We start from the raw sequence: 12,958 nt of genomic DNA, 5'->3' as shown, positions 1-12,958 counted from the left end.
ATCTATGATTCTGCGTTTTTAGTTTTCTCGAATCTGCAATATTGTGGATGCAACAGATTTTTGTCCTTTGTGTGGGCGGAAGGGGGTGGGGCGAAATTCTGAGATATACGTTTTATAGTGAGATCTAACAGGAGTGCGGATACCAAATTTGGTTACTCTAGCCTTATTAGTCTCTGATATTTGTGGATGCCCTAGATTTTGGTCCTTTGGGGGGGCGGAAGTGGGCGGGGCAAAGTTTTGAACTATTCTTGTAGCAGTGACATATCACAGAAGTCTGGATCCAAAACATCGTTGCTCTAGCTCTTATAGTCTTTGAGCACTAGGCGCTGAAGCGGACGGACAGACGGACGGACAGACGGACGGACGGACGGACAGACGGACAGACAGACAGGGCTCAATCGACTCGGCTATTGATGCTGATCAAGAATATATATACTTTATGGGGTCGGAAACGATTCCTTCTGGACGTTACACACATCCATTTTCACCACAAATCTAATATACCCCAATACTCATTTTGAGTATCGGGTATAAAAATAGTCCAATACCCAGTGTATTGGCAAAAGAAATTATATATGGATTTTATTTTCTCAGAGTTTTAATGAAGGATCGAAAGGAATTTCTACATGACTTTTACATGTAATTTTGCAAGGTGCAAGAGGTAGATCAGTAGTATCGATATTTTTGAAGCTTTTCGAAGCTTTTATGCTCCGAACTTTTAGTAAAGCTTTTATCAAAGATCTGCAACCGAAAGCTTTGATTTTAGATCAAGCAGAGTTGTAATCCAACCAAACGATCGTTGTGTATAATTTACGTAGAGTTTCGGTAACGGTAGTTCTTTAAATAGGTGTCGCCACTAGATCAAAAGCTTAGACCATATCGGCATCTCAAGTCTTAATCGCAAAAAAATAAAAATAATTTTCTTTGAAATCGCAAAGTTTTATATTGTTTATTCTGACTTCGTCACGGATTCCACTGAACCGCCCAGCGGATTAACACATTTCATTCATTTGAAATATGAAAGGTGTCTGAGCTATTTAAATTGTATGCTGTTGCCGCAAGGGCGATTTATTCCATTCTTTAGAAATTAATTTCAATCTTAAGGAATGGATTGCACAGGACACCCCAGGCTAAGACTCAAATTGATTGAATCAAAATTATGCGAAGAATGATTTTTCACAAACGACCCTGCAGCTACATCGATTTCCTCACACTTTCCCTTTTCTCAGAGGCAGAACATTTATGACACGATTGTGTTGGAGATTGATTGTCTTTCACTGCCTTTTCTTGGGTGTGATTGACACACGGGAATGACTTGTCGAACCAGACATGTTTCTGTGTATCTCTATCTGGACAATGGCAATTGATTTTAAGCGTGACACCGTCAATGGAGTACTACTTAGAAATTTCACTTAACAAACAACCAACCCGAAAAAACCGAGTCATGAGAGAGTTGTTTGAGCAAGCGTGTGCACGAGTATGTGTGCCCACTACCAAAGAAGAAACAGTGCTATAAACGACAGCAAAAAGCAGAATTTTGGATGCTTAACAAATCAAACAACAAAACACTGTGAAGCGGCCAGATACGATGCGGCCCAAATGAGCATAGAAAAGTGCTCAGAAAGCAGTCGGCGACACATTAATTGCTGGCGTACGAGTAAAGAAAGCCAGGGCCCAAAGTACACAGAACGCAAGCAGAAGTCAGAGTCAGAGGCAGTCAATGGCATCTGTCTACGTGCACAGCTCACAGCATCTACATCGACAGCATCAGCATCCCAATCGACTTCTCCATCGCAGAGCGAGCCTGGTAACTGGGTCATATTCATAAGTAAAGCACCCATCAGCGGCGGCAGCGGCGGCTGTAAAGTGCCGTTTTGCCAGCAACTGCAGTTACTTAGGCTCAATTGAGCCAGGCCCTCAACTGGCGTCCCGTCCCGTCCCGTCTCAAACTTTCTTTAGGCAAAGGTGTTAAGCGACGCACAACAATAGCCAGAATGGCAGGTGAAAAATATTAAAATACAAGTGCCCATTGTTGCCTGGTCTGGTGCCTTGGACAGCTTTGGCTTCGGCCCCGCCTTGAATGAGCCAAAATGCGCGTAGCTAAATGTTTGTTTTTATTTTTAGCAAATTGCTTTGTTCGTATTCTGGCTATGAGAGACCCCAGAGAGCACAGCCGAAGAAAGTGCAGTGAAAATGAAGATTCAGAGGAAGAAGATGAAGACGAAGAAGAGTAGGCAGAGATGGAGGAAAAAATGAAATAAGTGGGTGAAATTTTAGAAAACATTTTCAGAGTTCGATTTTTGTGTCTGATAGCAAAGAATGAAATGAAAGTTGCTCGCGCCATTCAAATGCAAATTGCTCGGCCAGACAACCAGGCGTATGAGTGATGTTTTGGAGAGGCTGTTAAGATTGCAGAAGAGATAGAATGAAAGGTTGCGTATGCAAATTGAAAGGGAAAAGTTTTTTCAGAAAGACAGAGATGGCTGTATAGAAAAAGAAAGATAGGAAGATAGTAGGAGTATATGGAAAAGATAGTCAATTTGTGTATAGGATTTTTCTTTTATGTTGAATTATTATTTGATTCTTTGATTTATCAGCATTTGATTGAGTTTTCCTTTGCGGTAAAGTTGGAAAAATCAGATAGATTTAGATAAAGGTACAGATGTAGATAAAGAAAGACAGATATATAGATAGATAGACAGATAGATGTATAGTGAAAAGATATGAAAGACAGTTACAGTTAGATGGGTAGGGAGAGAAGGCGGCGGCTGACCTTGATTGATGGACGCGACTAGTCGGTTGCAAACACTGAGAGTCCATTAATCAGAGGTGCAGCCGTGAAATTACAGAAAGAGTATAGAGTGTAGAGCTGTAGAGAGCTCTAGAGGGTGAAGAAGTGTGAAGAGAGGAATGAAATTTGGGTGTGTAGAAAGGCGGTGGAGGTTGTTGACGGTTGTTGTTTTCATTGTGGCTGGTGTTATTGGTGTAGATGAAACGTGGTGGTGTGTGTTTGTGTGGTTGTAGTGGTGGCTCTCTGGGCCGAGAGTTACTAATGGAAGGCACTTTTTGTTGGGGTGCGACAGCCAGTAGCGACCGCCGCCCCGCTCTCGTCTCGTTCAAGTAAATAAATTAAAATAAATAATTTATAAGTAAATATAAATATAGGCATTAATTAACTGGTCATCATTTTCGCGAATGTTCTCTCTCCTTCACGGACCCGGACATCGATGGGGTCCTGCTTCGAGGGGATATGGGGCTCAGAGCTTACCGCCTGGCCTGCTTGTAGCCCTGGTAGGCGATGGTCTGGGCAACTGGGGAGCTGTAGGCACCATGTGTATCCCAGCCAGAGCTACCACCCGAGGACCAGCCATTGCTGGCGGGGGCACCGCCGCCCGAGGACCAACCACCGGAGCTGGCAGACGAGGAGCTACCGGCGTTCTTGCCACCGAAAAGTCCACCCAGACCGCCGAGCAGACCACCGCTGCCGCCTGAGCCGCCAATGCGACCAAGACCGCTGGACGCGCCGGCAGCCAGAGCTAGGAAGAAGGCGATAACGGACACAACCAGAGCCTTCTTGGCCAGGAAGAGCAGACCGAAGATGGAGCCAACGCCGAGGACAGCGATCTTAGCACCAACGCCCAACAGGATTGGCAGGAACTTCTTGAGGAGCTTCTTCTTGCGGGTACGGGACTCCACAACCAGTTCACGGAGATCAGCCTTGATGTCATCGGGAATGGCGCGGGCAACGCTGCGGGCAGCATTGGCGAAGTTGAAGTTCAGCGAGCGCTCAGCGAAGAAGCTCTTGGCGTTGTCCATGAAGTAGTTGCCCATCTCAGCGGTGCGGGCCTCCACAGTTGGGGCGGCCTCGACGGCGACCGAGTTGTCTAGAGACTTGCCCTGACGTCCTTCGTTGGCCTTGACCAGAGAGACGCCGCCGAAGAGTTCGATTTGGGGATTGTCGAAGATGGACTTTGCCTTGCGGAAGAGCTGCAGAGAAAGAAGGGAGACACGGAAGGAAGGCACAGATTAGCAAAACTCGTGGTGGTATGTTGACTTGATTTGTTTTATGGTTAATTTGCTGCAGTGCAGGCACACTCCGCAGAGAATGACTCAAGGTCTTGCACTTTCACTTTCGCATCCTTGGGGAATTTTGTGTTGCTTATGTATGTCTGGGGAAATCACATGACACAGGGACTTTCACTGAGATCGAATCGATCACATCAGCTGATGCTGATGATTGGTACAAATTATAGTTTTCTTTTCTTTTTTTGTGGGCGTTTCACTTTCACTGTGCCAATTTAGAGTGTTCTTATTGGGCGGGTTTTAGTATAGATAAATGGGCAATGTAATCCTTGATGGTTAATCCGTACCGTGAGCTGCAGACACGAAATGGAGTCGGTGTCGAGGCACTTGGCAAATGCACCCGACTGCTCCTCGGTGGCGGCCTTGACAGGATCGGCCGAGATGCCCGCTGCCAAGAGCAGGACACAAGCGGTGGCAATGAAGAACTTCATGGTTGTGTGTTGGTTTTGAACTAAACTGAATTCCTTGGGCACCACCGAAATCACTGTGTGTTCATTCGAATGGAACAAGCTGCGGTTTGATAATTTTTCGACGCTGTCAGGCTGTTTTTAAAGAGTTTCCAACCTAACGGATGCCTTGCCGCGGCATAACGTAAAATTATGTAAAAAGTGCACACACACAGAGCCACACAGCCAGATCAGAGCCGGGCCAGGCCAAGACCCAGGCAGCGCAGCGACGCCGACAGCGGATATATGCCGCCCGTACAATGCGAGAGGGCTCGGCGTTCCCTACGACACGACCGCGACGGCAACGTCTTCACACGTGTCTGCTGCTGCTCTCTCGCTCAGTAATGGCAGCAGCACCAGTAGCGGTGGCAGCAGCGGCAGCAGCGGCAGCGGCAGTGCCAGCATCTCAGCATCTACGCTTAGAAGACGCATTAGGCAGGCGCAGGCAGCGCGCTTACAAGCTTTTGTCTGCTTCCGCATTAAAGAAAGTCGCTGGCGACGTCAATGTGCGGCTGCGGCAGCGGAGACGGCGGCTTCACAGGGCTCTGTGTGAGCGCGAGAAAGTTTCTTCAGAGAGAGCATGCGCGCCAGCTCCAGCCAGCACCAAGGTTGTCTGCTTGCTCTCGCGCCTACTCACACACACACATATCCACGAGACTCTTCTGCTCATCTTCGCACACATACACACACACACATGAGCAGAGAGTAGTGGCTTTTGTAGCATTCTACAAACACACACAACAAACATCTACGTATACGTAGTAAATACGTATATTTTTAGATGCTTGTGGCTGGTGCTGCTGCTTTTGTTTCTGGAGCCGCACAGATTACAACACATGAGGTGATAAACAGGTGCGCTGTGCAGCCGCTTAACCTTCCGCAGAGAGCACCAACAGCAGCCTTTCTTGCCTCTCTCCCGGATCGGATGGTCTATGCTCTTTTCTCTCCCATTTCCCCTCCCCCGCCCTCTTTACAACCATATGTATGTCATATTCTTCTGCTTTTGTTAATTTTGAACGCTTTTGTTTTTTTTCTCTTCTCCTCTCCGTTTTTTTGCCCGCAAGAAATGAAAGTTGTATGTATTATATTTTCATACTACTGTTATTTCTGGCCCCTGGTCTCCACTGTGTGTCATCTCCGTTCCCCACCGCATGCGAGGGGTGACGGGAGGGCCGTCAGGGCAGGGCAGACTGGGAATAGTTTTTGGTTTATCGCATGTGCGCGCCTTGAAATTACTTTTCATTTTCGTGGCTTTATTGTTGCTGCTGCTACCATTTTAGTTATTGTTGTTGCCGGTTAGGTTTTATTACGCAACATAAACTGTGATTTATATCGTCGGTTATGCAACTAGGGCAGCAGGACGCAGGAAGATTTGATCAGGATATACGATATGCCACGTTCTTTACCTGTGCCCGGGTCTGGGTTTGGGCCACATTCGCTTATAGACTTATGGGGTCGACTCAGCAAGTGAAAACGCTGCTTTGGGCCACAACCATTAAAAACTGCCTGACTCTGCAATTGTGACACATTAGTCAACAATTTGAGCTTAGCAAAAGTGCAAATAACAACGCGCTTCAATTGCTCAAGTGAAATGAAAGAGAAATTACACGAAGAGCACACTGAAACGGATGCGAGGAGAGAGATGAGATGAGATAGATATACAGATGGATGGATGGATGGTTGGTTGTTTTGTTGGGAATGGCTGGCATTGCGGGCATTGCTAGCACAGAGTTGAAGTCGAATTCACGAGGCGAGGCGCAGTGGCCAAGAGTCAATGGCTGGCACTCCGATTCGGGCTCCCGTTTCAAGGTGAATGTGGCTGACGACATCCGACACTATCAGACGGATCTGTTGTGCGGCTTATGAAACCCCTGAATCATGCGCATAATGGATGCCAAATTGTCGCTTGCCAGTGGGGCGTATGTGTAATTTTCTACCACACTTTAATCAGCTTTCGTGGCCGGTCCATGTGACGTAGATGGTAGTAACGGTAACAGCATAAAGCGCTTAAAGCTGAACACCCATCGGAGCATTTCGTAACTAAAGGGTGCAGCATCCGCATGGCCACAAGAGAAAATCAAAGCGGCAACACAACAAAGCCTGTGGTCTGGTCTGGGGTCTGGGGTCCATCTTCAAGTCGAAATTTTGTTTTCAATTTTCACCGGATGGCAATTGGCATATATTTGAATGCAAATGAGTTCAGTGTGCGCCACAAACATAAAACATAGCTGCGCTGCAAGCGCACACACTTAGTTGTGCACTCAATCACACCCCGATGCACATCCGTTTTACCACAAACTTATGTTGGTCCACGCGCCGAACACCGAACGCCGAACGCGTCCAGCCATTTGGCATGTGCCAGCGTTCGTCCGATGGCATGGCCAATGGCCGAACAGACAAACAGCCAAGCCAGCCAGCAGGCATGGCCAGCAGGCCATTCATGCGAAAAGCAGCCGTCCAAGTGTCGACCAATGTGTGCTGTTTATGAATGAATTTCGCTCGTAGTTGGACGGACCCTCCACTGCATGATGTTATGGCTGTTGCCGTTCCCGTTGCCGTTGCCGTTGTTGCTGCTATGTTTGGGGTGTTGCTCTTGCCACTTTTCTTGCTACTGGCACTGGCACTGCCACTGCCACTGCCGCTGCTGTTGTTATTGTTTATGGCTGTCACAGAGCAGGGTAAACAAATTGCCAAATAACTCGAAATGCTCGACAAAAACAAAGAAAAAACCATGCTCTGCTTGGGTGTCTGAATATTACATAAGACACCCAAAGTGACCCAACGGTAGAAAACCATTTTTCCATTAAAATAAACAGACGCTTTTTCACATTTTATTTATTTTCCATTTCTTTCAAGGAGTGGAACAAGAGGAATCGGGATGTCATATGTCAATGGATATTTTATAAGTATTATTTCAAGGATTAATTAAGACAAATATTTACAAAAAATTCAGGACACATTCAACAGCAGGCAAAAATCTATAGCACAATGGTTTTTGAACGGAAATCAGAAGTGTATGAAAATATTTCATACATAGAAAATAAAAACAAATAAAATAAAATAAAATAAAAAGCCAACTGGGAATTTACATAGTTTTGGACATTAATCAAATTGTAACTGTTTTTATTTTAAGCTATAATCTTAAAAGTATCTTAAGAAAGTTGGTTGCACGCACCCCAAAATGTGAGCAAATATCAATCCAGGAAATCTACATAATTACATTACTTATAGGCCAACGGCAATGGCCAACCAGCAGATCGGTGATCCGAGATCTGAGAGCTGATTTAAATGGAAGATTACTTTAAGGCCCAGCCATCATCATTGGATGGGGAGATATCATCGTGTTCTCACTTTCATTTTGGCTGACATCAATTTGGGCTCCAAAATCATTAGTTTAGTCGAACGACTGCGAGACCACGATGACGGCGGGGACTGGGATGACCGTTGTGTCCCACACAGAGATAATTTTACTGTATTATTTATCAGCAGTCGGCCGTTGTTGTGTTGTTATTTTTCCTGGCCATTTGAATTAAATTAAAGTCAAAATGTTTAGCCGTGAAAGTTTTTTTCCTTTTATTTTTCGACTGATTTGCATAAGCATCGAAATCATCGCCGGGGATGGCTGACTGGCTGACTGGCTGGCGGAAAAGCATGCGTTACGGAACAGTCTGTCCACCAATTAGAGACGAAGCTTCATAGCTTTGATGGCTATCGCCGGCGCTGGCGTTGCAGTTAACGGTGATGTTGATGTACCGTACCAAAGCAGCAACACCAACAGTAACAAAAGCAGTGAAAGACTGATTGAACAGCGAATCAATTGGCAGCACCATTTCACATTGTTTGCTGACATCTTTTTTCCACCTGGCCCTGGCTCGTATTTTGCCAATCAATTGCCACATTGCGGGTTTGTTTGCGTTTGCAAAGCTACAAAAATTTCTTGTGGATTTTACATTTAATTTTATATGAAGTTTTTTTTTTTCAAAGTGGTCATGCAAAAAGAATGCCGTATCTCTCCATGTAAGTGTGCGCGTGTGTATTATTAAACAACAACTACAGCACAAGCAGAACCACTAACAAAGGCATCGGAGGGCCAACACCAGCACCAGAGCAGCAAAAATTTAATGAATAAATAGCAGAAATTTTTCGGTGAAAGTCGTGGTCAGAAGTAAGCCATATTCACACAGCAGCCGTAGCAGCGGACACACATCAGGCAGCAGATATGTATATATTTATATGTGAAATATTTGCAATAAAATAAATTGGTTAACGGTGTCAAGGAATCAAGGAAAGTGAAATGCGATGATGCAATTTAGTTTGCATAAGAAAAAAAGAATAAAACCTGATATTCGACCAGAGGACTACACGAGTACGTATTAAGGAGTCGGGGGAATCTCACAATCTCCGGTTAAAGATAATTGGCTATCGAGTTTCGATTAAATATTAATTAAATAATTACTTTCCTCAGCAGCTTCCTTTCAGATTAACATCGGAGCTGCATAATTTAATAAGTAAAAGTAACTTGGAGACAAAACCCACAACACACCCCGAAGATTTCACAAAACCATAAAAATGTCAAGTTAATAGAACAGATTTTCCCTTTTACGGTCATTTGAATTAATCCGAAATTTGCATAATAATGCTGGTACCAAAAAAAGAAGATTATGTATACAGACTCCGACTCCGACTACGATTTAGGCCCAAACCAGACCTCCATCTCAGCCGATACTCGTGCGAGTATATGGAGGCGCAGCATTTCGTATAAAGAATTTGCGGTATTTGGGTTAAATATTAATTTACATTCGAAACGGGGAGCGCTCAGCTGATGGCAGCGCAGCATCATTGAAAAGTGAAATTTTGTGGCAGCGACTAAAATGTAGGCTGCGTGACACTTTCAGTCAGTTTCGGCATCAGCTTCAGCCCCAGCTCGTCTTGTCTTGGTCATTTTCCAAGCTCATCGAACGACGATTAATCAGCTAATTTCTTTATGAACTTTCATTTATGCAGTGGAGTGTGGACCGAAGCCAGCATTCACACACGTCGTCGTCGTCATCATCATCTTTAAAGTTTTCGTGCTCATAAACCCAGTCGAAGGCATTGGGGTTTTATTGTCAACCAACTGGTGGGATGCCTGAACGATATCCAATTTAGAGATTCTATTTCGCGCAACTACTTACTCTTGTGGTTTATATAAACTCCAGTGTGTGGAGATCTTATACAAATTGTAAAACAAGAAATACACTTTTATGAACTTATTTTATAATTTAATTACCAGCGGCAGACGAGACGTTGACCAAACGCGAGCTCAAGTCGAGCTCGTAAACCACCGTTGAAAAGGGAAAGTTACCAGCAGCCGCAGCAGAAGAGGCAACAGAAAAAGCCGCAGAAGAAGCAGCAGCGGCAGCAGCCACCAGAGTAGCCACCGTAGTAGACACAGCAATTAGGCAGAGGCGCAAGGTTCGAGGCAGAAGCAGAGGCAGAGCCAGACGGAGTGGTAGAGGTAGAGGTAGAGCAAGTTGCTCTCGGGTATGGTAAGGCATGGCATGAGGTACGGTGGAATGGTGGTATCCCTGCCGAGCGCTCAACGGGTTTTCTGTTCGAGTGCTGTGGTTGCTGTTGCTTTTAATGATATTGTGTAACAGAACGCAGCGTGCCCAAAACCAAAAAATTCGGGCCTGTCATGGCAGTTATTTCTTGTTACTGTTGCCCATGGCAGTTTAGGTGGTCGTCCGACGACCGTTGGAGGCACCAGAAAGAACCGTTGAGCTGCTGCCAAAATACAGTGAAAGTTGGCCACGCATTATGCAAATTCCACTCGTATCTGTATCTGTGTTCGTGTACCAGATTCCACCGAAAATAAAAGTTCAGATTTAATCTCAATCTCCAGCTGAAAAGTATCTGAACTCTGATATCCGGTATCTTGGACCAAACATCGATAAGAGTGCAAGAAAGCTGGCTGACAAATGATGACAACATGCATACGACGTCTTTCTTTGGCACGACGAACGCCTAATGCTCTTCAATGTACCCCATATTTTCCTGTTTAACATATTAAATTAAAGAGTAGTTAAACGGAAGAGCGTTCCTACTTTTTCCTGGAGTCTTTTCTGATGTCCTAAAGAAAATTGCATTACAAAATTCCAAGTTTCCTGAGTAACTGTGTGTCCCAGTCCGAAGCCAGTGTATAGCGACAGATACAACTGATGTGGCAGTGGCCATGTGTAGGTTGCCTTCTGGTGCCTCCAGCTTTGTGCTGTTGATGCTGGCAGCACAATACGAGCTCTGCTCAAATAAACTTTCACCGATTTCATAAACCGAAGAGCAGCAGCATCCAAGGCAGCAACAGCAGCAGAAACCGTAGCAAAAGAGCGACTCGACTGTCCAGAGTCCATCTCTCGAGTGTCTCGCCACTGCACTCTATTCGTTTGGGAACAGAAACAAAAAAACTTGTGTGTGTCTATTGCATGATGGATAAGTTATTAATATGCTATATATAGGTACTAACAAAGAGCGCAACAACAACAGCGGGGATTCAATTCCAGCCCCTGTAGGCCATGGGTTGCTGACCCGCGACTGCGACGGGCTTCTGCATTGTGGAACGCCGCCGGCGTTTGTGATGATGTCCCTCTCCGGTTACGTATGAAATGCTGTGACTGGATTCTCCGCCGTGCTGCGCTGCTGTTTTCAGACCCAGCATTCCAGCCATCATTAGGGCTACCATCGCCACGCCGAGCGCCTTCATCGCCAGTGCTCCAATGCCCCCAATTCCCAGAACAGCCATCATTTTGCCAAACATCAACGCCATTGCCAAAATCATTCCCTGGCCCTTGTCCTTTTTGCGGGCTTCTGAAAAAGAAAAATGCCCCACAGTTATGACTGGACTTCTTTTGGTTTTAGTTTTTTCTGCTCTACGTATGTCGGAATCCATGCAAATTCTAGTCTTTGTGCCGTCCAGTTTGTGGCTCAAATATTTTTGCTATGTGGCTCTGACATACTCGTACATGTGTGGAGCCTAGACATCCACGAACACCAAATTTCTTGTTTGACATATAATAAAATTATTCTTTTTGCCACTTTAATCCAAAACAAACCCACCTGCAACCTCGCCTTTGCTGTCGTCCTCCAGTAGGTAGGCCAGCTTCACATTCACCTCGTGGGTCCGTAGATAGAAGGCCAGACTGTCCAGCAGGCCCTGCTCCGAATCCTCCTCGACTGATGTGGCATTCTGCAGGGGCACAATCTCCAGGCCACGGACCACCTCCAGCGGCTTGTCGCTTTTGTTTAAGTTCCGCAGGACGTTGCGAAGGGCGCGCTCTCCTCGGCAGAAGAGCGTGGGGGCAATAACGTCATGATCGCAGTTCTCCGACCGGGCAGTGGCGATGCCCAGAAGAAGGCAGAGTAGTGGCAAGACGCGGAACATGTTGGCAATACGATCCAAGTTCAACTAAAAGCCTTGACAATCACCTGGTCATATTTTATAGTCGCCATTTCCCAGGCCACTTTCCCACAAGGGCCCAGAAAGGCCGGCCTGCCCAGGCCAGACGAGAGGGCAGTGAAGCATCTCGGAATCCAAATTGTCACAATTGTACAATTGTAAATTAAAACAATGGTGCTCCGCTCCTGAAAACTGGAAAGAAAAATGCTTTCTGTTCGCGTTTCTTTGGCTTTGCGTTTGCGTCTGCTTTTTCCGTGCAATTTTCTTCTTCAGTGGCCGTTGCAATTTTCAATTTTCAACGGTCAGTTGGTCGACCAGCCGTGGGATGCGCTCGGCTGGTTCTTTCTCTCTCTCTCTCTGGGATGGAATGGTTCACTCAACTCAACGGCAGCTATCCAGTGCCACCAAATTATACAAATTAGAAGTGGTCAAAGTGCTGCTGGGCTTGTTCCTACCACACACCTAGTACCCTGCACGATCTGCGGTTCTCTGGCCCAAACAACTCTATTAGCCGACACCGACACGCCACTGAGGAGGGGAAGCGTGTAAGCGAAAAAAGCGAAAAAAGCGAAAGTTACCCCGCCCCATAGATGAGCAATGAAGACGTTTAGTAGCAATTTGCGTTGGACTGCTCATGCAACGGTCATAAAAATGGGTCGCCCGACCGTAGAAATGGTAACAGGGTGCCTTGGTTAGCGTGTAAAACAAATCGGGGTGTCTGCGAGGCCATCATTTAATTAGAAAGAGGCTACCAAAGAGAGTCTTCTGTGGATTTCATAAGCCAACAGCCAACAAACGAACAGCATGGCCATCTTTTGGGTATTTTGTAATACCACAAAATTTATTAATCAACTTAACGTGACTTTGGTCCATCAGAGCCGCGGAAAGAAATCACCTTTTCAGCATCTCGAAATCCCACTTCGATCGTCATTATCGCCATTTCTCTGCCACTGCCCCGCTCCATTTGGAAGCGATGATCACAATGATGATGATAATG

General features: G+C 45.7%; 2 protein-coding genes across 3 annotated transcripts; both read right to left on the bottom strand.

Annotated features, from left to right (window-relative positions):
• Positions 1-3,264: 3,264 nt before the first annotated feature.
• On the bottom strand, positions 3,265-4,529 carry LOC6587783 (keratin, type II cytoskeletal 2 oral). Its single transcript, XM_002013259.2, has 2 exons — positions 4,371-4,529; positions 3,265-3,987 (listed from the first exon to the last, which is right to left on the bottom strand). Exons 1-2 carry the CDS (start codon positions 4,512-4,514, stop codon positions 3,265-3,267), a joined length of 867 nt encoding a protein of 288 aa, XP_002013295.1. The 5' UTR covers positions 4,515-4,529.
• A 6,529-nt stretch (positions 4,530-11,058) lies between these two features.
• LOC6587857 lies at positions 11,059-11,946 on the bottom strand. 2 transcript variants are annotated; one of them, XM_002013258.1, is made up of 2 exons: positions 11,622-11,946; positions 11,059-11,372 (listed from the first exon to the last, which is right to left on the bottom strand). In XM_002013258.1, exons 1-2 carry the CDS (start codon positions 11,944-11,946, stop codon positions 11,059-11,061), a joined length of 639 nt encoding a protein of 212 aa, XP_002013294.1. The 2 variants fall into 2 exon arrangements, with proteins under 2 accessions (XP_002013294.1, XP_026840162.1); XM_026984361.1 differs by having other exon boundaries at positions 11,059-11,369.
• Between the last annotated feature and the right edge of the window lie 1,012 nt (positions 11,947-12,958).

This window comes from Drosophila persimilis, unplaced genomic scaffold (genome assembly GCF_003286085.1).
Source record: "Drosophila persimilis strain 14011-0111.01,24,50 unplaced genomic scaffold, DperRS2 tig00000000-arrow-pilon, whole genome shotgun sequence".
Classification (NCBI taxonomy): domain Eukaryota; kingdom Metazoa; phylum Arthropoda; class Insecta; order Diptera; family Drosophilidae; genus Drosophila; species Drosophila persimilis.
Note: the sequence above shows the minus strand (reverse complement) of the source record. Positions and strands in the feature narration are given on the sequence as shown.